Raw genomic sequence first — 24853 nt, forward strand, 5'->3', positions numbered from 1 at the left:
TTTAAAAATGGGGTATGTGTACGTTGTCACATGGGTGTAGTGGTCAAAAGCTGACCAGGAATCAATTCTCTACTCGCTATGTAGACCCTGGGATCAAACACAAGTCCTTAGGCTCAACCAGCTAGTGTCTTTAACCACAGCCTTCTCACTGGTCCCCCTTTGGTTTGAAGCTGTTTCACTCTGTAGTTCAGGCTGGTATGGAATTTACTATCCCTGACCCCCCACCCTTACTGGAACTATGGGAATGAGCCATCATGTCTGGAGTTCCCAAGAATTTAGGAGGTAAGGGTTTTCCTTTTTTCTTTGGTTTTTCAAGACAGGATTGCTTTGTGGCTTTGGAGGCTGTCCTGGCACTCGCTCTAGACCAGGCTGGTGTCCATCTCACAGAGATTTGCCTGCCTCTGCCTCCCGAGTGCTGGGATTAAAGGCGTGGGCCACCACAGCCCAGCAGGAAGGTTTTTGTTTTGTTTGTTAGGAGTGTTCAAAGACAGGGTTTCTCTGTATTGTTTTGGAGGCTGTCCTGGAACTAGCTCTAATACACCAGGCTGGCCTTGAACTCAGAGATCCACCTGCCTCTGCCTCCCCAGTGCTGGGATTAAATGCATGCACCAGCAATTGGTATTTTGGGCTGGGTGTAGAGGGGGTTCTCCAGCATAAGTGGTGACAAACATCTGATGAGTCTATCCCCATATTTATTTGGTTTTCCAAGACAGGGTTCTCTGTAGTCCTGACTGGCCTGGAACTCACTTTGCAGACCAGGTTGGCCTTGAACTCAAGAAATCTGTGTCCACCTCTGATTGCTGGGATTAAAGGTGTGTTTACCACACCCAGCCCAGTGCTCCCAATCCCCAAACCACCTCTCCAGACAAGTCTTTTTTATTTCTTGTGACAGGGTTTCTCTGTGTAGCCCTGGCCATCCAGGAACTCAACTCGCTCAAGAGATCTGCCTGCCTCTGCCTCCCTGGTGCTGGGATTAAAGGCCTGTGATACCATGTCTGACCATTAAAGATAGGGTCTAATCTGAATTTGAAGCTTACTGATTTGGCTAACTGGCTGGCTGGCCTGTAAGCTCCAGGATGTCCCTGGCTCTGCCTGGCTGGTGGGCCTTGACTACTGATGCCGTGCTATGCCCAGCTGCTTTCCGTGGTGCTGGAAGCTGAACTCAGGTGGTCATGCTTGGGCAAGTGCTCTACCACGGGTGCTCGCTATCTCCCACACCCCAGCCACATTCGGAACCCATTTTTATTTGTGTGTGTGTGTGTGTGTGTGTGTGTGTGTGTGTGTGTGTGTGTGTGTGTGTGTGTGTGTGTATGTGCGCGCGTGCTAAACCCCTCGGCTTCCAAGCACAAAGACTTCATTGCAGTCTGTGTAGCCCTGTGGAGAAAGCACATTCGGTTCAAGAAAGTCAAGTCGGTCTGAGGGTGGAGGGACTGGTTCTTTATTTCAAAATGTCGCTTATTGATATTCAGTATCAAAACAGTTGCACTATGGGGTTCTTTCTCCCAACAGAGGGGAGTACAAATAAGCCAGTAAGCTGTAGCGTGTCCACCTAACAGGCCTCGAAGAGACTGCCTGACATGGCAAATTGGGTGTGGACACTCAAGAGATCAGCACACCACCAGCCCACAGACTGCAAAGAATTCTCACAGCCACTGGGTTGACCAAGATAACCCAAGCCCCAAAAGCAAAATTTCAAAATAATATAAAATTTAAAAAGTTTTCTTTACATAAGCTATTCAAGATTTCTCCAGCACTGGCTGATACAAAGCACAATGAGATGGCACTTTAGAGACAGCAGCTTCAGGAAAGGGCGATGAGATGACTTCCATGTGGCTAAATCAATGGCACAAACATAATTTTCCTTTCCTTTCTCCTAGGGGGTGTGGGGGTGGGTGGGGAGGGCGACAATAAGTGGTCACCTCCATGCTAAGGGGCAACATGGTCCACTGTGTGAGCAGTTAGGAATGGGGTAGAAATGAGACAAGCTTGGTCTCGGGCTGGGCCACACAGTAACACGCTTGCCTAACATGCACATGGCCCTGGGAGGTGGGGGTGTCTCAGACGGCTCACCGTCTTATTTGGTCACATCTGATGGAAAAAGAAAAAAATAAAAAAGGTTAAAGTTATTCAAAGATATCAAAGCTGAAAACCTTCACAGCCCGGCAGAGTATTTTGTTTTTGGCTAACTTCCTAGAATCCGTTGTTTGGCTAGGACTTGGTGAGGAGAACTGAGGTTTCCCACAGGGGAGCCTGCCTGGGCTCTGCTGGCTGTCAGCGAGGCAGGCCCAGTCCTGTGTTCCTCTATGGAGACAGCAGTGTCCTTAGGCTGAAATGTCACCTTTCAGCAGTGACTAGGAAGTGGGTTGCTGCTCCAAGCTGTGGAAGTGCTTGGGATGTTACAAATGGTTGCTAAGACAGAAAGTAATCACAATGTACATATCACAAGTGTGCTGAAGACACTGCATTGTGCTCACATTCCCTTAAATATTGTTCCCAAACGTGCTCAGCCCCTCCAGCTGGAAACTCTGGGAAGAGGCTGACACAGTTTTATGAAAAAGACGTGAGGGGGTAGAGGGGGTGGCAGGAGGGGAAAGCAGCCTTCAGTTAAAAAGATCAGCCCTCAGTTTCAAGGTCAGCTTCAGGCAGGCTGGCCTCAGGCGGAGTCAGGGTCAGAGGGAGGAGCGGCCGCGGGGCAGGGACTGGGGGTGCTCTACATCTCGTTCAGGTCCAGCAGGGTCTGGTCCAGCATCCTTTGTGTACAGAGGTGCTCCTCTTTGGTGCACTTCAGCTTATCTAGTGGGAACAGAGAGGAATTACAGAAGTCAGTTCAAGCTCTCCCCATTCTAAGACTTGCTCCAGTGGCTATAAAAGGAAGCCATTGCATCCCTGGGTTCTATGGGGACTCACTCTGGCTTATCCCACAGGCAACTTGGAGGCATTAAACTGAAAAGGCTTGGACTGAAAGCACAAGGCACCCACTCTTCACTCTGCCTACAGGTCAGTGTCTACTTGAAATGCCACACTAGTGTGAGCACTGCAGGTAAGGACAAACACCAATACCTAGTAAAAAACAAGGAAGATCCTCCTGCAGTAGGTACTTTCTCCACAGTGGGAGACAGGGGTCCTCAGGTCTAAGTCAAGAAGAGTACTACCCAGACATATTCTTGTAAGCAAAGCCCATGGAGATTTCAGCAGAGGCAACACCAGAGCGGGCCCAGGACAGTGACTTACAACTAAACATAGACGCAGCAAGAAGGAAAATTATGAGGAAGAAAGCAGTGGTAAGACACCAAGCACTTCATCTATTTAGAAAGTAAACTATGGAGCTTCAGGAAGGGAGGAAAACCAGACCCATTTTCACGCCACACACCCTTCTTTCCCATCCCTGTTTCCCCCCAGTCAGAAGAGCCCACACCTGGGCCTGAAGATGAAGCAGTTACAACATCTTGTCAAGTCAGTCTTTTTATTGTTAGAAAACATCCATGCAAAAGTGCAAACCCTACAGTCTGTGCACAGGTGACAGGCTGCAGCTAACATTCCCCAAAGTCCCCCACTAAGTCCCTCAGGCCCCTTTCTTCATCATTCACAATAGCTCCTAAAATAGAAATAGCCACTGCAACTTCATGGGGGCTGTCAGGAAATGAACAGCATTCTAACTGCCCTCATTAAAAAGCAACTTGCTTAGGGCAAAGCAGTAACTTTTTAAAAGACAATCAGCTTTTTGCTGGGGTCCAGGTCAGTGGTGTGGGTTTACTGGGCATCAGGGAGCCCTGCCCATCAGTCACACAGATCATGCAGCGTTAGCTTCAGCTCATTAGAAAGCAGGCGGTTTCGCTCAAGTTGGCTGTAGAGACGCTCTGCAGCAGTAACAGAGAGAGGGGAAGAGGAGAAGAGAGACAGGAGGAGAGAGAAATAAGGGGAGGTTAGTAAAGGCAGAGACAAACGTCTTTCAACTAGCTGGTCTATGTAACATGCACTGTGTGGCTGGAGAGTACCGGGACTCAGAGCAAAAGAGTCAGCCAGTAGGTGGAAAGACCAACAGAGGGATACAGTAAGAGCATCAGCTGTAGGACCATTATAAATGTGAAAGAACACGTCCTTCACATTATTTGAACCCTGAGCTAAGAGTCACAAGGCAGATATAGCCAGCTTAGAAAGAGCCATCCAGCCATCAGGGATTGGAAAAAACAAAGGGAACACCTCCACCTTTTCCCCTATAAAAGGATTCAATACAACACCATGCATAACTATCTCTCCTGCTCAATCTCTCACTTTCCAATGCTTCTCACTGTAGTGTTACCTAACAGACACATCCTAACGTCTTCCCCAACTCATGGTCAGGTTCCCTTTATACAAGAAACTCAACCTATTAGGGTCAGCAGTATATTCAACAGCCAAAAGCCAATTATAACTATTATGGGAACCCATAGAAACTGAACATCAGGGAACTGTTGGTCCCCAGACTGATAGCTGGGATACCAGCATGGGACTGATCCAGAACCCAGGAACATGGGTTTCTGTGAGGAAACCTCGGAAATCTACGGGACCTCCTGTAGTAGTTCAGTAATTATCCCTCGCATAAGTGTGGACTTTGGGAGCCCATTCCACATAGAGGAATACTCCCTGAGCCAACACACATGGGGGTGGGCCTAGGCCTTATCCCAAAGGATATGATAGACTCTGATGACCCCTCCCCCATGGAAGGCCTCACCATCCAGGGGGAGCAGAAAGGATACGTGATAGGTAGGGTTTTATTTGGGGAGGGGGAAGGTGGGGGAGGAGAGGAGGGAGAGGGAACTGGGATTGTCATGTAAAACAATGGGGGGTGGAAAAAAGGCTCAGCGGTTCAGAGCACTGGTTGCTCTTCCAAAGGACCTGGGTTCAGTTCCCAGTACCTGAATGGTAGCTCACAACCACCTGGAACTCCAATTCCAGGGAATGCAACACCCTCTCTGGACTCCATAGGCACCAGGTATGCATGTGGTGCACATACATACAGGCAGACAGGCAAAACACCACCACAAAATAATAAAATACAATTAAGAATAATTATGTTGTCTCTTTGCCAAGGGTGGTCACAGCTTCCAATTCAAGCCAGTAAGGAGGGGAAGCTGACGCTTTGCTTTGAATACAAACGTGAGACCCAGTTATAAATTTCAATCTTAAAAAAAAAAAAAAACAAAAAAAAAAAAACAAAAAAAAAAACCTAGTTTCATAGGGTACAGCTACTCATCAGTGGCTGGATTCTTTAGGTATAAAAATAATCTCATTTCTCCAAGGAGCAGATGGGAAGAGGGGGAGTGGGGGTAGCAGGAGGAGAGGAAGGAGGGGGAACTGGGATTTGAAGGTAAAAACTTAATAATAAAAAAATCTTGCCGGGCACTGGTGGTGCATGCCTTTAATCCCAGCACTCCGGAAGCAGAGGCAGGTGGATCACTGTGAGTTGGAGGCCAGCCTCGTCTCCAGAGCGAGTGCCTGGACAACTTCCAAAGGCACACAGAGAAACCTTGTCTCGAAAAACAAAAAAAACAAAACAAACAAACAAACAAAAAACAAAATACAAACAAACAAAAAAAACAACTCATGCTACTATGTTTTTATCTTATAACCTAAAACATTTCTTAGGTATGCATTTAATTAGTGCTCAGGTCCACTGCCTTTTCCACTTGGAGCACATCTTAAGGACTATGAAAGTTCCCCACACCCCTAAGGAGATAGGATTTTGCTCCGTTGCTCTGGCTCACTGGCTCATCTCCACCTTGATCTTGTAGCTGTGGCCTCCCAAATGACTGGGAATATTGGTGTGTACAACTCCACCTAGCTGTAGATACATCTTAAGCAAACGTTAACAAAGTTTAGAAATAGGAAAGCTAAATTATTCTTGGTCCAGCCCTACTATCAGCCTCTGAAGTTCACCTTATTTTCTTTATTTTTCCATGGTAAGGTCTCACTATGTAGCTCTGGCTGTCCTGGAACTCACCATATAGAACACAGATCTGCCTGCCTTCTCCCTCCTATTTTGAATATTTGAATGAATCATAATATGAACATCTGATATACAGGATACTGGATAGGAAGTCCTCAAAGGGGTCATGACCCACAAGTTGAGGACCACAGTACCATGGCAAGGAGTATGGCAGCAGGCAGACAGTGTTAGGACTAAAGGTGGACAACACCACACCTGGTATCAGCGTGAGACAAGGTCTTACTTATATACAGGCCTTGTTCTCTCTTGCTAGGACTCATTATAGGGACAAATTACCTAGCTAAAGCAGTCTTTATTAGTTAGTTGCACTGTGCCTCCTCTCTCCCAGGAAAACATGTGGAAATGAGTACTGGCATGTTTCAGGGGGTGTGTTTTTCTAAGACTATATATCTCAGTGCACTCCTCCTCCCCCTGCCTTCCAAGTGCTTTCATTATAGATGTGTGCCTCTATGCCTGGCTAGAGATGGGTTTTGACTGTCAGTGACCAGAAGGTTCTACAGGTGTGTACTGGCCAGAGGGCAGCAATATGCTAATGTACATAATGTACAGAATCTTTCTGTGTGTACAATCACCCTTATCACAATTGGATTAGTCAAGTCAATAAGCTCCAAGAGGCTTGGTACTGGGCCTGTTTGACTCAGGAGTCTCAGCTCTCAATTCTCAAGCTGCTTTCCTATGGATAGTTCCCATCCCTATCCAACTTAGAGTCCCATGCCCATCTTGGGAAAGAAAGGTAGTCCCCACAAGTTGTCCTCTGAACTCTGTAACTCTGTATCTCCATACGTGTGTGTGTGTGTGTGTGTGTGTGTGTGTGTGTGTGTGTATCAGGTCATGCAAGCGGCACCCACATTCACACAATAAATATAATTAAAAAAGAATCCCAAGGAGCTGCAGTGCTATTCATATGAAGGAACTCCACTGCTAAGTGACAAGGGTCTAAGCACATTTGTTCCTCACCATGACAATGGTAACATGGGAAGTATAAACTTGCTCATCACTGCCTAAGGGGCCCCACCCCCACAAGAACCAGGATGACTTCGTGAAGACACAAGATTTCAAAAGAAAGGAACCAACCTAGCAGCACATAGTGTTTCAAACTTCACAAAGATACTTTCACTTTTCTTATAGAAAGAGACCTGCCAACGGGGTAAAGTAGAAACTACCAGAAAGAAAAAAAAGAGAAGCTCTTCCTTTTTCTCAGTCTCCCCACTGTTGTTAGCTCATTCTTTTTTTAAAATGGTGCTAGGGGTTGATTTGGGATCCTGAGAAGCATACACTAGGCAGACAATCATATATATTTCACCCCAGCCTGCTAGAGACAGGGTCTTACCAAATTCTCAGCCTGGTCTTCCAACTCCTTCCCTATACTAAACGGCTATAAGTTCTGAGCAATGGTCATGAGAACTTACTTACATTGAAATGAATTTTATTCAGTTAAAACAAATAAAACTGGCCGGGCGGTAGTGATACACACTTTTAATGCCAGCACTCGGGAGGCAGAGGCAGGCGGATCTCTGTGAGTTCAAGACAAGCCTGCCTGGTCTACAAGAGCTAGTTCCAGGTCAACCTGCCTCGAAACAGCCCCCTCCCAATGAATAAATAAATAAAACTGGAATTCTATCTAACCTAGCCACAAGACATGTTTAACAGCCACAGAAAGCAACTGACTATCGTACCGGACACCAGTGCCCAAATCTTACTGGGTCCAACCACTTTAAAGTGTATTTATATTTATTGCTCCATCTCTTAAATATGTTATTTCCCTCCCCTTGACCACAATGCTCATACCATACCCTCAAATTACTAAAACAGTGAATGCCCATCTTAGTTGCCATCCATCTCCGCCTATCTGGTGGGGTTAAGAACCATCAGCCCGAGCCACTCTTCTGGGCCCCCAAAGAAGTTCGTTTGGCTTCCTGCCCAACTAAGCTTCTTTTTGTGTGTGGGTGGGGGGTTGAGACATGGTTTCTATGTGTAGCCCTGGCTATCCTGGAACTCTCTGTAGACTGGCCAAGCCTTTCTCTTTACATTTAATCTTTTTTACTCCTGCAGTTATTGACTGTTGTTTTCTGTTTTGCTTTTTTGTATGTGTGTGAGACAGGGTCTCTTATGTAGCCCTTGCTGTCCTTGAACTCACAGGATTGGCCTGTGTCTGCCCTGAAGGTTGGGATTAAAGGCGTGTGCCACCATGGCTGGGGCCTGTAAATATTCTTTATGGTTCTAAGGTGTTTATGTTAAACTGCTTGCACTCCCTTTGGATTCCAAAATTTCTTCTATCAACGCCTCCCTTCCAGCCTCAGGGTCTTGCCCTCCCCTGCACACCTGTTTCTTGACACATGCTTCTCTCCCCAGTCACCTCCTCACACCACACCCAGTAACTGGACTTCACTTGCAGACACATACTTGTCAGGACCTTAAGTGTCCACCTCACCAGGCATGGCTGTACACGCCTGTAAGCCAGCACTTTGGGAGCAGAGGTGAGTGGGCTACAAAGTGAGACGCTAGATCAGAAAACTAAAACTGATGAATAAAAAGGTCCACACCTTCAGTGCCATCTTCCTTCTATCACTACTCTAGCACAAGCCCCAACTGCTCTCCAGAAGTCTGCAAGCTAACCTATTATTTCCCAAAGCATTGCATATTCATGGCTAGCAGTGTGTGCACTCACAGTATACCTTTGTGAACTTCATATAAAACATTTTGAAAATGAGAGTGAATTTGAAAAGAACAAAGGCAACAACAGGCCAATATGACAGCTACCATAGAAAATGTAAATGCCTGCAACTTGGGGTTGGCACATTTTCTTAATGTGTTTGAACTTCAATACACACACAACACAATACACTTTTTCTTTTTCTTTTCTTTCTTTTTTTTTTAATTTTATTTTATTTTTCAAGACAGGGTTTCTCTGTATAACAGCCCTGGCTGTACTAAAACTCACTTTGTAGACTAGGCTGGCCTTGAACTCACAGAGATCCAACTTCCTCTGCTGGGATTAAAGTCATGTGCCACCACAGCTTGGCTGGTATTTGTTTTAAAGACAGAATCTTTTTTTTTCCTTTTTTTAGGGGGGTGGGAGTATTTCGAGACAGGGTTTCTCTGTGGCTTTGGAGGCTGTCCTGGAACTAGCTCTTGTAGTTGGTCTCAAACTCACAGAGATCCACCTGCCTCTGATCCAGAATTCTGGGATTAAAGGCGTGCACCACCATCACCCGGCTTCAAGACAGATCTTACTATACTGGTTGGCCCAGAACTCAGCATATAGACTGGCCTGGCCTTGCATTTAGAGATCTACCTGCTAGGATTAAAGGTATATACCTCCAAACCTCGCCTTGTTTATTTTTCATTCAGGGTCTTATTATTTTGTGTGTGTGTGTTTTCACTCCAGTCCCTCTAATAGTCTTTTTTTTTTTTTTTTTTTTTTTGAGATAGGGTTTCTCTGTGTACCCTTGGCTGTCCTGGAACTCATTCTGTAGACCCGCTGGCCTTGAACTAGCAGAGATCTGCCTCCGGAATGCTGCGATTACAGGCTTGCCCACCACACCCAGATACAACAATCTTCTTTTAGCTGTCAGGTGAACTCTTCTTAGGTGGGAGGTGGTCATATCATAGCACATACTTGTTCATGAACTACAGTGGCACTTCCATCACTCATCAAACAGAAACACAGCTTCCCAGCAGCACTTTTAGCAAGTGTCCCTTATCCCAAATCTACCTTTGCAGCAATTGTATTTTTCCCTAGCTTGGTTTTTGTTTTTTTTAAAAACTTGTTTCTACTCATTAAAAGCCAATCCTGAGGCTGGTGATGTAGCTTGGTGTGTTCAGAGTTCTGTACCACCAAACAAACACAGTGAACAAATCTTATCTAAAGCTGGTACAGTAGTGGTACGTGTCTTGGGAGGCAGAGGCAGAACTGCCATAAGCTCGAGAACAGTTTGGATACATACTGAGTTCTAGGACAGCTTGGGCTAATGCAAAAGCCATTTCAAAGCAAAAACGAGCTTTAAAAAAAAAATCCAATTTGGGAGCCATCATGAAATCAGTTCCCCTCCCACTTAGCTCCCCAAACTTTCCCATCTGCAGTCCACCCAGCAGCTTTGACTTTGGGCTTGTCCTTTCCTCTTACAAGTTTCAGAGCAACCTGAGCTTGCAGACAGTTCCTTATCTGTATTAATCTGTTTATTGGCAAGGCATCTAGACATCAGCACCTGCTAAATACTCCAACCCCTACCTCAGTCTCAATGGCTATGGGACAGGAAGAGATATTGCAGGTAAAGGAATCTGATTTGCTAGAGACTCAAGACTAGGGAACACTTCTCTACCAAGTTATCTTTCCTTTCTCTTCCTCCCCTTCCTTCTTTCATTGTGGTACTGGGGTTCAAACTCAGAACCTTGTGCACATTACACACAGTGTTCTCCCACTGTATTACATCAATAGCCCTGGGCACTGAAAGAAAAAGCAAGTTTCAAATACATTGATGAGAAACGAAAACACTAAGCTATATCAAATTTATCGCTTTATCAACTGGAACAGTTCTGAAATGCTGATACTTAGTTCTACAATATGTATCCAGAGGAATTTCACTAGTAGAAATTAATAGTAAGTCATTACCCTCTTGTGCACATGACTGGCTGTTTTCATTTTTCCAACCATCTACTGTGTGTCTTAATGATAACCCATTAGAAAACCAAGTTGAACAAATGGCAGCAGCCTCAAATAAGAGTGTTTAAAGATGAAAGGCGCATCCACTGAGAATTCAACATTATGTTACATGTTTTTCTGCGACTTGGGATGATAGAATTATTTAACTGTAAGAAAGGACCACACAGGCCCAGTGTGCTATGAGGTGTCATGTCTGAATCTTTGGCAAAAGAGTAGCAATATTAGGAAACAGTTCAATGGTCTGCTGACCTTACTGTATGGGAAAGGGGTCTAAGGAAATTAAAACATCCCAGGTAGACTAGTTAACAACTTGGAAGTAAAAAAAAAACAAAAACAACTTGGAAGTAAAAGACTTAAGATAGTCTTAAAGAGTAACACTAGACTTTCTAACATGAGGAGCCTTTCCTAGTTAACCACTCTGACAAGACTCCAATCATCAAGTTTAAATGTCAAGAAAACACACACACAAAAGTAGCTTTGATAATACATAAATCAGAAGGGGACAGCCTAACACAGCTGTCCCCACATCACACCGGCAGGGCTCCTTCTTAACAGCTTTGTCAATAACAAATGCAGGAGGGCATGAGGCTTCTGGCAGCTTAACAATTTAATTTGGGATGGGGGTGAAAGCAAATATGTAAATTGCTTTGTACCCCCCACCCCCAGCCCTAAGGCTTTGGGAACCAGCCAGGCTGACCCAAAAGGAATCCAGAGCGAGTGGGGTGTTGGGTTCCCCAAGGAAAGGGGGTAGATCCAGACCAGAGCAGAAACGGTGACAGTTTATCTGTATGGAAAAGGACACTCCAGGTGAGAAGGGCTGGCTCAGCTGAGGCAGCAGCTTGGGAAAGGGAAAAGGGGAAAGAGTAGCAGGAGAACCAGACACTTCAGGCTATAACATTCAGCTACTTTGGGGTTAGTGGGCAGAAGAGGCAGATTAGCATTATAGCTCAGATAAAGTACCCCAAAAACTTTTGGTGCTGTTCACTGGTTGGCTTGCTTAGGGACTCAGCTCAATTCTTAAAACTGGCCGCTTCTCATCCTGGGAATGCCCCATTAGCACAAACTTCAGGGCACAAAATCAGGATGCATGTATGTGTTCTTGTTTGTTTTTTGAGACAGGGCCTCTCTACATAACCCTGGCTGTCCTGGAACTCAGAAATCCACCTATGACAGGATTAAAGGCTTGCACCACCATGTCCATTGCAGTTTGCTTTTGAGACCCTGTCTTGCCACGCAACATTAGCTGGCCTTGAACCTTTGTCAATCCTTCTGCCTTAGCATCTAGACTGCCATGTGCCACCATGCCTAGCATTGAGAAACAAAAGTGAAAACTTAGTGCAAACTTAGTGCTGGGCACAATGGCACAGGCTGTAATCTTGGCGGTTGAGGATAAGTAGGAGAATGTGGAGTTTGAAGTCAACATGGCTTACAGAATTAGATCCTGTTAAAACTAGATGGGAGAATGAGAGAGAGAATACAAATTACATCCAAGATTAAAAGCCTCCCCAGGTTCTGCCAAACAAATAACCAGCACCAATGTTTTTAAGTGGATAGAGGATGTGATTCAAGGACAAAACCCAAGCACACTCTGCACCCTCACCCAGAGCCAGGAACCCAACCCCACACTGCTGCCTGATAGTTACATAGAGGTCATGTCATTGAGGGCGTGGTCCAGCTCGTCGCTAATGGCCTTGTACTTCAGTTTCTGGGCATAGAGCTCGTCTGGACAGGCACAGGAACCATAAGGATGATGGAGGGAATAGAGTGAAAGGTATCAGAGGCAGATGGAGAGAGGGAATCATTAGAAAATAGGAAAAATGTGACTGTGGGTCTAACACCAGGAAGGAAAAAAACAAAAACAGAACTATTCTGGCAGCAGTGACTGGTCACTTTCAATCTATTTTCCCCAATGGCCAAGTCAATGCAGCAAGAACTGAGAATCTGAGCACGTGGCAACTACTACAGACACCCAAAGGACACTATTCCCATCCAATTCTGAACCAGTGATAACACTTGAGGAAGACAGAAAAGGGAGAAAGCACACATGCATAGGACACTTCTGTTTACTCAATGTGATCATTATCCATGGGCCCTTTGTGCTACAGTCTGCCTCCCCAAGCCCTCCCAAAGAACAGTCAGTTACCAAGAACACATCCAGGGAGTTCTCAAAGCAAAAGACTTGTTTCTTTGGTAAGGTGGATGGACACAGCTGCCAAACTTCAAGAACAAGAAACCCTGACATCATTCAGCTGTGAGATTGATTATTATCTCCTGGAAGATGTCACACAACTTGAGTGATAAAAAGAACTATATAAAGTGGCCATATGATGACACACAGAACTTCACTATCTCCTAAAAAAAAATTATAGCTTTTGCTTCCATTTCAACTCAGACACAAGATTTAAGACCACTAAATTGGAGATGAATACAGCCATTACATCTTTTCAAAGGAAAGATGTTAGATTCCAGAAATAAGTAGAGTTGTATTAAAGGAAAAGATTACAAAAAATCAACTCTAGAGTTTGACCTACTTTGCCTAGCTATTATAACAGGACAGGACACATCACATATTCCAAGTCACTACCAACTCCCTTTGACGAAGGGAGAAAAGGCTCAAGATTCATGGGCAAGGCCTTCCCCTCTCTCGATCCCCCGTCTTGCTCCATACCTTCCAAGTCATCGATGGTCTTTTCCAGTTTGGCTACCGATCTTTCAGCAAACTCGGCACGAGTCTCTGCCTGAGGAAAGAGAAGACCAACCAATCAGAATAAAAGATGGTCATTTCTTCCCCTCACACTTGTAGGCCATTGAGAACCAAGGCCAGCAAGGCTAATTATTAATTCTGACACCATCTTCCCTCAGCTCACCTCCTTGAGTTTGTCAGTGAGAATCTTTATCTCCTCTTCATACTTGTCTTCTTTTTGAGAATACTGTGAAGAGAAGTAGAGCACAAATGTCAAAGTAGAAATTGGCCACACAGACAACAGCCATGGTAGTCTTACATGGCTCACAGACACTCTCCTAGATTTGATGTACTAAATGGTCCAGGACTAAAAGCAAGGACCAGTTTTTGACAAAGGGTCTCAAGACCCAACCATTTCCACATATAAAACATTCAGAGTAAACTCCGCCAGGACCTCTCTTTTGTTAACAGACCTAAACTTTGCTCTTACTCCTATCATCCCAAAGATGTTTTGCCTTTTTCCAACTTAACCAGGAGGAACCCAGAGTTAAAACACTCCCTGGTGATGGTGAATAGCAATCACCTATCTTGACTGGTAGGTGTGAGAGCTGGTGCTCTGCTGACCCCACCTGACTGTTTACAAGTCCATACAGCCCCTTATAACTGCCGGAGGAGCACATGACTCCAGGCTCTGGAGACCATGAAGTTATTTGAACCTAAGCAGTGGAGGTAGATAGGAATTAGCATTAAACCTACAATCTGGGTGGACAGAGATAGGGAGGAAGAGGACGCTTCACTGGCTTATAAGGAATAGGTGTGTCTAGTCTTTCACAAAGGGCAGGGCTAGGCCCAGGCCCCAAAGCCTGTCACCTTCACAAACCAGCCCTACCTTCTCCGCCTGAGCCTCAAGAGACTTGAGGTTGTTGGTGACATTCTTCAGCTCCTCCTCCAGCTCAGAACACTTACTGTGAATATTTTAAATACCGAAGGAGAGGAAAGGGGAAGAGGAAGAAATAAAAAAAAAGGAGAGAGACACACAGATGTGAATTGAACCTATGTGTAGAGAGAGCTGGACTGCACATCAGGGAAGAAAGGCTTCTGGGTAACCTGAACAAGCATCAACCCTCCCCCTCTACCACAGAACATGTGTGCAAGGAGCTGGACCTCCTGCGCTCAGAACGTTTGGCTCTAATAAAGAAAGAACACTTGAGAGAAATCACTCACTACCAGGAACAAGTTACAACTGCTATTTGGGGGTGGAGGTGGGGACGGATGCCCAACCCAAACGACCCCCCCAAATCGCCCAAGGGAGGCAGAGACCCTTTGGGGGAGGCAGTGGAGCGACTAGGAAAGAGATGAGAGATGCAAGTAAGTGGAAAGGAATGGAGCATTCCATGAAGAGACGAGAAAGCACTCAACACATCAACTGGTGGAGGGGAGGCAGCTGCAAAACAAAGTCAAACTCAAAAACCGTAGCACAGGCACGGACCCTCTCCGTGGGCGTAATGGTTAGTACCTTTTCTTCAGCAGCACTCAGACACTTCAGGTTCTGGTCCATCAGTCTGATCTGCTCATCCATCTCTCGGCAACGGCTGTTAGTGACAGTCACGGGAATGGCACAAGCCAGGTTGTGGGGAAAAGGTTAAAAAAGGAACAGCAAGAAAACAAGCCGCAAAATGGGGTGTGGGAGCGGGTAAAAATAAACAAACAAACGGGGAGAAAACACCATCATGGTCATGATATGTCATGTCTGGGGGGTGGGGATGCAAGGCAAGCACATACACATACTCATTCATGCTGACTTTGTTACACAAGGCCAAGCCAGTACCAATGGGCAGCAGGTGATTTCTCTAAAGCCTTTGCTCTCAAGTTCCCAGGCAGAATGGCAAAGTGGTAAAAACAGAGACCAGGTCTGAAGTCAGTACAGACCAAGGAGGAAGAGATTCCAGGTGGAAGGACCCAACAGGATCTTCCTACTAGCTATATGCCATATTAGTCTCGACCTTCCCTCAATTTGAGAATCTTCCCAAGAATAAGCAAGCCTTGTTATCTGTTACTAGTTAAGGTAAGAGAAAGCCCAAAGCCATTCTTAGAGACTAAAAGCACTAGCCGTCTAACCACCCTCCCAGGCCTGTTTAACAAGGTCGAAGGAATGCTAGTTTACTCGAATTAGTGCCCAAGCAGGCAGGACGGTCTGACAAGATCTGGAGACAAAATACTCACGACTCTGCCAGCTCGGCTCGTTCCTCCGTGCGTTCCAAGTCTCCTTCAATAATCACCAACTTACGAGCCACCTATAAGAAACGACCTTGGTAGAGCTCAAGCAAGCATCGGGAATACCCTTTCAAGACTGTCTTTGCAGAGCCAGTGTGTCACTGCAGAGGTGACTCACCTCTTCATACTTCCTATCTGCCTCTTCTGCAATGTGCTTGGCTTCCTTTAGCTGGATTTCCTGGAGTTCCATCTTTTCCTCATCTTTTAGAGCTCGGTTTTCAATCACCTTCATTCCTCTGCCAGAAACAGGATGAATAAGCAATGACACTCTGAGGTGTCTGGCCAGCTCCATCTCAAGGACTCAAAACCATGCCCTTTAGAGACCACTCTTGTTTGCCACACAAATGGAAATTCAATAGCACTTGTGTGCCTGTACCGTTTAATTTTAAACTTTCTCTTAGGCCAGGCAGTGGTGTTGCAAGTCTTTAATCCCAGCACTTGGGAGGCAGAGGCAGGCGGATCTCTGTGAGTTCCAGGCCAGCCTCATCTATAGAGTGAGTTCCAGGACAGCTAGAGCTACACAGAGAAATCCTGTCTCCAAAAACAAAATAAAAATAAACAAACAAACAATAAAACCCTTTTTTTGGTTTTGGAGACAGGGTTTCTTTGTGTAGTCCTGGCTTTATTTATTTATTTATTTATTTATTTATTTATTTATTTATTTATTTATCACATATAGTGTTCTGCCTGTGTGCCAGAAGAGGGCACCAGATTGAATTGTAGATGGTTGTGAGCCACCGTGTGGTTGCTGGGAACTGAACTCAGGACCCCTGAAAGAGCAGTTAGTGCTCTTAATCTCTGAGCCATCTCTCCAGCCCGAGTCCTGGCCGTTCTTGAGCTCAGAGAAAAGCCTACCTCTGCTCCCAAGTGCTGAGATTAAAGGTGTGAACCACCACTGCCCAGCTAAAAACGTTTTTCTTATGAAACACTTTGGGCTAGGGGTAGGACCTTAACAATAAAGCAGGGGCCTAGTATGTGCAAGGTCTCAGTTCAATTCATGAAGGACAAATACCAGTAATATACAAATCACTACCATTTAAAAAGTAGACCTGGGAGCTAGGAAGTAGAGGATGGTAGCATATAAGGTAGATGCTGGGTTCAATATGCAAAAACAAAAACAAATCTAGAACAGGATGTGGTAGCACAGGCCTGTAATCCCAGCACTTGGAAAGTGGAGGCAGGAGGATTAAGAGTTCAAAGCTGTTCTGCGCTACATGAGACCAGGCCTCAAACAAAAGAAAAAAACAGATCTAGAGGGAAAGCTAGGCAGAGCCGCTATCATATCAACTATATTGTTTGGAGTGCTAGGGATGGACCCCAAAACAACTAAGGCACAGCAGGTAAGTGCCCTACCACTCAGCTACCTCACAGGCAGATGCTCTTAGAATTCACACTCCCCCATGTTCTCCATATACCTTTCACTCTCATCAGCAGCTTTTTCTGCTTCCTCTAGCTTCTGCAGGGCAGTGGCAAGGCGCTCCTGAGCACGGTCCAGCTCCTCTTCAACCAGCTGGATCCTACGGTTCAAGGAGGCCACCTCAGCTTCGGCCTTAAGTCAATGGGAAATGGAAACAGAGGCTTGGTGAAAAGAACCAGCATGACAGAAGGCTAGAATTCACCACGATGAAGAAGCCAGAGTCAAGTAATATAGATCCTGTCTGGGCTCAAATGCTTAAAAGATCTAACATACAGGAATATAAATCAATTTCTTCCTTTCCCATCTAAGAACTCCCATTTGTTATACATGAAATGGTTTGTGTGACCCAATCTCATGTGTCCAAAGCTGGCCTTGAACATGCCATATAGTACCTCCCAAGTGTTGGAATTACAGATATGTACCACAATGTCCAGTTTATGCTATGCTAAGGATGGACGCCAGGTCTCATGTATGCTAGACAGGCACTCTAATAACTGAGAAGTACCCTCAACCCTGAAAGAGTATTTTAAAATTCAGTTCCTTGTCCAGACAGTATTATCCTCTCTCTTCTGGACTCAGTTCAAATTCCAGAACCTGTAAGAGTCAAAAAAGCCAGGTGTGATGGCACACACCTTCAATCCCAGCATTTGAGAGGCAGAGGCAGGCAGGTGGGTCTGAGACCAGCCTGGTCTACATGGTGAGATCCTGTCTCAAAATAGCAGCCAGAGTTCCATAACCCCCTCCACCCCCCCACAAAAAAAAAAAACAGCCAAAAGACAGAGACAGATTTCTCTCTCTCTCTCTCTCTCTCTTTCTTTTTTTTTTTTTTGGTTTTTCGAGACAGGGTTTCTCTGTGTAGCTTTTGGAGCCTATCCTGGCACTTGCTCTGGAGACCAGGCTGGCCTCGAAATCACAGAGATCCTCCTGCCTCTGCCTCCCAAGTGCTGGGATTAAAGGTGTGTGCCACCAACGCCCGGCCAGATTTCTGTCTTATGTTCAATAAATTGATACCTGCTTCTAGCTTTCAACTCTAGATCTTCCTAAATGCTGGGATTACAGGCATACACCAGGAAACCAAAGAGCAATATTTCTATCTAGTATTTATATTATTTTATAGTATTTCTCTATATATTAATTTAGTTTGTAATTTAAGTTGTTAACCCTCTGGTCATCTTACCCTAACATATCAGGAAGATGACCAACTAATGCCTTCTGGAACAGTTTTCTTGATAGGAAAGCAAAAGAATGCAAGATTGGCATATTTGAGGCTGGAAAGATGGCTCAACAGGTGAAGGCACCAGATGCCAAGCCCGAGGACCTGAGTTCAATCCCCGGAACCCAACTGGTAGAGAGAACCAGTTTCCGTAAGTTGTCCTCTGACCTCCACACACTGTTGCATATGTTCACTCTTATTTGCCCACTTTAAAAAATAAAGACGGGGATACCTTTCCCCCACCCCACCCCTTAAGAAAGAACAGTATACTTTGATAACAGTATAAAAACAAACAAACAAAGCTAGTTCCCACCTACTGCTGCTCCTCTGGATGTCTGAACTACCTTCCATTGCTCTAAACTTTGTGGACTTCAGTACAATTCATGACAGCAATTTCCCTGGCTTTCACACACAACAAAGTACAAGCTCAAGTCCAAGTCACAAAGTGGCTATAAATGAAAAACAAACAAAAAGACAGAGTTTGTACATAGTCTATGGAAAGTGTCCTCAGAGGTGTGATGGTATATGGCTGTAATCCTAACACTCTGTAGCTTGAGACATAAAGACCATGAGTTCAAGGCTAACTTGGGCTACACAAGGAGAGTCTGTTTCAATAAGCAAACACACCAAAACACCCAAACATAAGATCTTTGCTGCACACAATGAAGTTCAGATGCTTATGCCCTGGTGAGCTCTAGCTCTCGTCTCAAGCCCAGACTGTGCCTGAATTCTATTACCCTGGTTTCCTCTTAACAAGCAAGGGTGGTGCAGCTGAGGAATCTGGGCCATTAGCCCTATGGGGAGGGTTATAACCGGACAAGACTCCTGCTAACAATCAGGATGGGAACAAAAATTTCCACATACAAACCCAGGCGATTCATTTCAAGAGACAGGGAAAGAAGGCAGGAGGCTAGGCTATAGGAACAGAAGACTGAGACGTCTACATAAATTGAAATTCCTAAGAAACCATTCAGAACGCCACAAAGACAAGCATTCTCTAATTCTGTCTTTTCTAGGAAAACAGATGTCCTACAGGACAGCACAGATTCACCCTTACAAACCCAACAAGGCCAAGCAGTCACAGGCAAGCTGGGCTATCAGGATGGGGCTATCAAACACACACACCATACAGTACATACCCCCCCTTTCAGATGCCTAAAACGAAAACATAAAAAAAAAAAAAAAAATGCAGCTGGAGGGCTGCAAAGATGGCTCAGCAGGTAAGAGCAGTTTTCTGTTGCAGAGAACTCGGGTTTGATTACCAGCGCCCACATGGTGGTTCACAACCATTCATAATTACAGTGCCTGAGGTGCTAATGCTCTCCCGACTCCCTCGGGCACCAGGCACACTCATGGCACACATACACACACGCAGGCAAAACATTCATACACATAAAAGAAATCTAAAAAAATTAAAGAAAAATGCAGCTGGATTTGTAGGAAGAATGTGGAAGTCTCCATCCAGCTCCTAGTTACTCAAACTGGAAAAAGATAACAGGCATTGGGGGCAGGGTACAGTTTCCATGGCAACAAGCTGACTCTGGTGCTTTCGCCTACAAAACAGCATTTACAATTGAATTCTTCACAAGGGTGAAAAAGGAGGAAGAGAAAATACATCTCAGTGTTCTTCTAAGGGCAAGTCTATGTTAAAACCAGAACCAAAGACTAAGGACTCCCCTGCAAAAGCTTCAGACAGACCAGAGGGTGGCAGGGCCCAGGACAGGACGTTCTTCTTCCCCTACAGCAGATTAGTTCTCTTTATAAGGAAACAAAAGCCTGCAAAATCAAGATCTGATACTCCATTTAAAGGAATAAGGAAGACAACTTGACTTTTCCTTTAAGTCAGAGCTTACACACCACTCAGGTCAGCATCAAGTCCTTGGGTTATAGACTAGTCTGATCCTGAGAAACACTACACTGTATTTTTTTTTTTCAATTAATCCTAACTTTTACCTGAAATGCCCAGCAGAGCCTGCCTACCTCTCTGCAACTTGGAGGATACAGTGTGAGGTCTTCCATTCAACAGTAATAGGATTCTCCATTGTTCAGGAGGTAAAATCCTGGTATTGGAAAGTACAGCCATTTGGTCATATTAAAAGATGGCTGGCTGCTGGTGGCGCAGTCCTTTAATCCTAGCACTTGGAAGGCAGAGGAAGGTAGATCTCAGTGAGTTGGAGACCAGCCTAGCCTACAAAGTGAGTTTTGAGACAAAGAAACACTGTCTTGAAAAACCTAAAAAAAAAGGAAAAAGAAGATGGCTGAGACTGGGTAATAGTGGAAGCAGTCGCAGGCAGACTCTTAGAGTTCAAGACCAGCCTGGTCTACACAGAGAAACCAAACCAATCCACCACCAAAAAAAAAAAAAAAAAAAAAAAAAAGGCTATGGCTATGACATAAGCTCAGCGTAGCTACATAGGGCTCCGTAGGTAAAGGTGATTGCCTCCCATTATACAAGCCTGACAATTTAGATTTGATCCCCTGGTGAGAGAAGAGTCCACAAAGTTGTCCTCTGAGCTCCACACATTTTACGAAATGCTGGCACACATACATTATATGCATACGAAATAATAGTAAGAGTTTTTTAAAAATGAAAAAAAAAAAAAAAAAAAAGCACACCACATCCCTTAAAGTAAAAAGCTGATGGGGAGCTGGTAGACAGAGGCAGAGCAGGGCCAAGGACAGAAGGGTAAATCTAAGTCTGGCACTCTGCCACACGGGGGTTTCTCTTTTTAGATAAAAGTCACAGGTGTAATTCAAAGTAGAGATAGTACTGGAAGAGTCGGGCCTCAGCTGAAAAAGGACTGCTGGGCACACTGTGTCCACACTCTAGCAGGAAGCTCCAGACTCTACTCTCTGGAAATCTCAATTTTACCAAGGGGGAAAGTTGGGAGTTATCGCGCCCCCCCCCCCAGAGTCAACAAAGGTGGAGTCTCAGCAGAGGCAAAGAGCTGTTTGCCTCTCCTGTAGGAGTGTGCTCTGAAACGGGGGCAGAGAAAGGCAAGCGGCAGCCAAACCAATCCAAACCTAAGCCAGAGAGGTCATAATGCTTGCTATGTGTCCACCAAACACAGGAACATACTGAACATACTGCCAAACACCCTAACCCCCTTCAGAGACCAAGAATCTGGGCTTCTGGCCAGAACCACTGTTCAAAGCCCACTCTCCTTCTCTCAACAGAACTTCCAATGTTTTGGACCAGGACAAAATGAAAAATACTACAGGAAACTTGGAAGAGAATTATTTTTTAAAGGGTAAGACGAACCACACATTTAAAAATGGTTATGATGGGGCTAAAGAGATGGCTCAGTAGATAGAGTACTGGCTGCTCTTGCAGACTTTGGTCTCTGGTACGTACATGGTGAGGTTGAGAGAATAAGTTCACAACAGACTGCAATTCCAGCTCCAAGGGTCAGATACACATATGTTCACATAAATAAAAATAGCAATAAAAAAGAAAGGTTATGCTGGCCAGTGGTAGCGCACGCCTTTAATGTCAGCCCTCAGGAGGCAGAGGCAGGCAGATCTCTGTGAGTTTGAGACCAGCCTAGTCAGTCTACAAGCGCTAGTTCCAGGACAGCCTCCAAAGCCACAGAGAAACCCTGTCTCAAAAAACAAACAAACAAACAAAAAAAACGGGGGTAGGGTGGGGTGTGGGGTGTGTGTGTGTGTGTGTGTTACAATGTAGACCCCAGCTTGGCAGTGAACACCAGAGACTATCCCAGAGGGTGCAGCAGAAGGATCACTTGGGTCCAACATTTCAAGGGCAGCCTGGCCAGGTAAAACCTTGTTATATGTGCATTTCTACTACTAATAATGAACGCATTTAAGTTTTATGTTGTCACCTGTTTTAGACAGGAGTCAAGGGTGTAGCTCAGTGGTAGAAAGCCGGGTAGCTTAAGGAGGTAGGTCTGCTCCTAGCACCTAAAAACCAAACACCAAAACCCTCTTACTAAACAAAGGAAAGTAAGATTTAGCATGGAGCTAAACTATAAAGTCTGTCTCCAGGCCAAGAATGGGAAGGACTGCCCTCAGAACTTGCCTCTTAGTTCTGGCCTCATCCATTTAACAAGGGCAGGTTAGGTGCCCATACACAGTAACCAGAAAAAGACCTGACTGCTTACTAATACAACAGCATAGGATCCCACCAGGTAGTGCTGGCAGGTGGAACCTGCAAAACCCACATTCCACAGTGGCAACAGAGATCAGGCAAGCCAAGCACCCCTCTTCCCACTGAGTCCTCAGTAGGGGCTAAAGGTCACAGGTGCAGAAAGTCAAAAGCTCAAAGAAGATACCAGTCTCATCAATATTTAACCACCACCCTACTTCCCCATTCTGAGGACTTCCTCAAGAGACTTCCGTGAAAAATGCACATTTGGTAAGCTCTGAACATGTGAAAACATTCACTCTGCTGCTTATCACCCCAGAGTCACCGTGCATAAAGAAGAGGAGCCAAATTTTCCTACAAGGAAAATGATCAAATTCTAGGACACACCCTACCTACCCTAAAGCCACTCCCAAGGTATCCATACTTAAATAATGGGCCCAAGACTGCAGCACATGGCAAATTCCTTCTACCATACTGTCCATTTTCCCCTTTTAAGACCTTCTTATCGCTAGAACAATCTCACTAGAATTGATACGGAGAAGTTGCTGGCATGCCAGGAGTGGCCAAGCAAGTCTGTAATTCCAGCACTTGGGAGGTTTAAGCAGGAGGTCTTCCCGGAATACAAAGGAACACCCAGTCTCAAAACAAACATATTGAACGCCTAGGAAAGGGTGATGGTGAAGACAAGCTCTGACATCTCCGTGCCCTGTAATAAAAGTATCTTAATGTTTAAACATCAAGGAGCTATGCTCTGCTTTTCCACACTCACCCCCTTTCAGCCTTCAAAAGTATTCTCAGCTACTCCCCAAACCAGCAGCAAAGAGGGAGACACCAAAAGTAAAGAACACCAATAAGACACAAGACTTATCTTCATTAGGTCTTTCACAAGAATCCATTCATCCCACCAGCCGTTGAACAAAAACCATTGTACAGGACAAGTGAGAAAGCAGCCCCTCCCCCAAATCATCATTGCCACTCAATTAATCTGTTTCCGTCCTCCACAGAGTCCAGATCAATCAGCAACCTTCAGATTGACCTGGCATTTGACTCTGTTATACACCCCCTTATCAGCCTTGCTTAGGAGAAATGGTCTCCGTAAATCAAATTTGCACTGCTCACATTTCAGGCCTGACTCTGGCAGAAGTTTCTGCCTTCCAGGTCACGATGGGCGGGCCAGGAGGAGTATCATCTCCTCTCCCACCTCACAACGACTGAGGGGCGGGAGTACCAGTTAGTTACAAAAGGTCCCCAAGCTCGAGGACGGGAGGTGGTGCTGGGGCCTTAAGCTCCGCCAGTGAGGGAGGGAACCGCGCTTCCTCTCAGCCAACTGCTGGCTCATTTCCTGAGCAGGAGGAGGGAGCGGAAAAGCTGCCAGCGGGCCAAGTCGGGGGCTTTCCGGCGGTCCCCACCTCCCACCCTCATCTTTCACAGGTTAGGCTCGGCCCCTCCCGGGCCAGAGGAGCACACACTTACTTCTACCCCTCTGGCCGGAAACCTCAAGCGAGAGCAAAGGGTCCCCACCCTTCGCGGAGAAGTGGGGGGAGGGAAAGGCCGCTGAGCCCCTCCCCTGGCCGCGCCCGGCTCCGAGGGACCGAATGAATGAGCCGGGGATAAAAAAGAAGGGAAAGGGCAGCCCGTGCCGCGCGGGGCTCCATTCTTTCCAGGGTGCAGACTGCTCGCGCGAACACCTACTTTGCTCCGTGTTCGCTTAGCAGAGCATCGTAATCGAGTCCCCCCCCGCCCCCAACCTCGGGACTCCGCGTCTAGTCCGGGCCTCCAGGACGCCGTGGAGCTGAGCTCCCCAGCAGAGAGGCGCCGGTCCCTTCCCTGCTGCGCCTCGCCCTCCGCGCGTACCTGCTCCCGGGCCCGCCTTTCTCCCTCCACTTCCCGCTGGAGGCGCTCGGTCCTCTCCTCGGCATCATCCGCCTGCTGCTGCAGAACCTGGATCTTGCGCTTCACCGCCTCGATGGTGGTGATCCCGGCCATGGTGCCCACCCAGCTGCTTCTGGAATTCGGCTCCTACCTCCTCCGCTCGGCGTTGTAGCCGCTTCTCACCCTACTTCCGCCTGCTCCGCCCTGAAATACCGGAACTCACCCACCCGCCCGGATGTGACGCCGCTACCTCCGCGCGTTCCCCACCTCCCCTGCCAAGCAGGCGGGAACGCAGTCCACTCCGAGGGGCGGCGGGCAGAAAGTGAGAGGTGGAGACTCCCAGACGCCCTAGGTGACCGCTCAGGGCGGTCTTTCCTCAGACCAGTAAAGGGGGGCGGGGTTGGGTAAGGCTACCATAGTAACTAACTGAAAGGCGCTTCGTGGTCTAACCTCACCCACCAGGCTGCCTCCCAACAATGGTTGGCCCATTTACAAGTACCGTGCTGTCTTAACACTTCCGCTGTTGACCCCTCTCTTATCCAGTGCCTCCCTACCACTGTGTCCTCTCCACTCTGCAGTCTAAACTATCCCACATGCTTTCACTTCTCCTCACTCTACAACAGACTCCGAAACCAGATTC

At 46.1% G+C, this 24853-nt stretch overlaps 1 protein-coding gene across 6 annotated transcripts; it reads right to left on the reverse strand.

Moving 5' to 3' along the window:
* Positions 1-1416: 1416 nt before the first annotated feature.
* On the reverse strand, positions 1417-24425 carry Tpm3 (tropomyosin 3). 6 transcript variants are annotated; one of them, XM_027393314.2, is made up of 9 exons: positions 24196-24420; positions 17022-17155; positions 15725-15842; positions 15556-15626; positions 14849-14924; positions 13517-13579; positions 13318-13387; positions 12293-12371; positions 1417-2793 (listed from the first exon to the last, which is right to left on the reverse strand). In XM_027393314.2, exons 1-9 carry the CDS (start codon positions 24325-24327, stop codon positions 2790-2792), a joined length of 747 nt encoding a protein of 248 aa, XP_027249115.1. In that variant the 5' UTR covers positions 24328-24420; the 3' UTR covers positions 1417-2789. The 6 variants fall into 6 exon arrangements, with proteins under 6 accessions (XP_027249115.1, XP_027249117.1, XP_027249114.1 ...); XM_027393315.2 differs by lacking the exon at positions 1417-2793 and adding an exon at positions 11242-11433; XM_027393316.2 differs by lacking the exons at positions 12293-12371; positions 14849-14924 and adding an exon at positions 14222-14297 and having other exon boundaries at positions 24196-24422.
* Positions 24426-24853: the final 428 nt, after the last annotated feature.

This window comes from Cricetulus griseus (genome assembly GCF_003668045.3).
Source record: "Cricetulus griseus strain 17A/GY chromosome 1 unlocalized genomic scaffold, alternate assembly CriGri-PICRH-1.0 chr1_0, whole genome shotgun sequence".
In the NCBI taxonomy this organism is placed as follows: Eukaryota; Metazoa; Chordata; class Mammalia; order Rodentia; family Cricetidae; genus Cricetulus; species Cricetulus griseus.

Excerpts from the sequence above, each read along its gene's own strand:
- Tpm3 (XM_027393316.2), bottom strand. The coding sequence starts at position 24,327 with ATGGCCGGGATCACCACCATCGAGGCGGTGAAGCGCAAGATCCAGGTT. Across the intron at positions 17,156-24,195 it reads AAAGGCGGGCCCGGGAGCAG|GCCGAAGCTGAGGTGGCCTC; the intron begins GTACGCGCGGAG and ends CATTGACTTAAG. Across the intron at positions 13,388-13,516 it reads TCACTGACAAACTCAAGGAG|GCAGAGACTCGTGCCGAGTT; the intron begins GTGAGCTGAGGG and ends CTCTTTCCTCAG.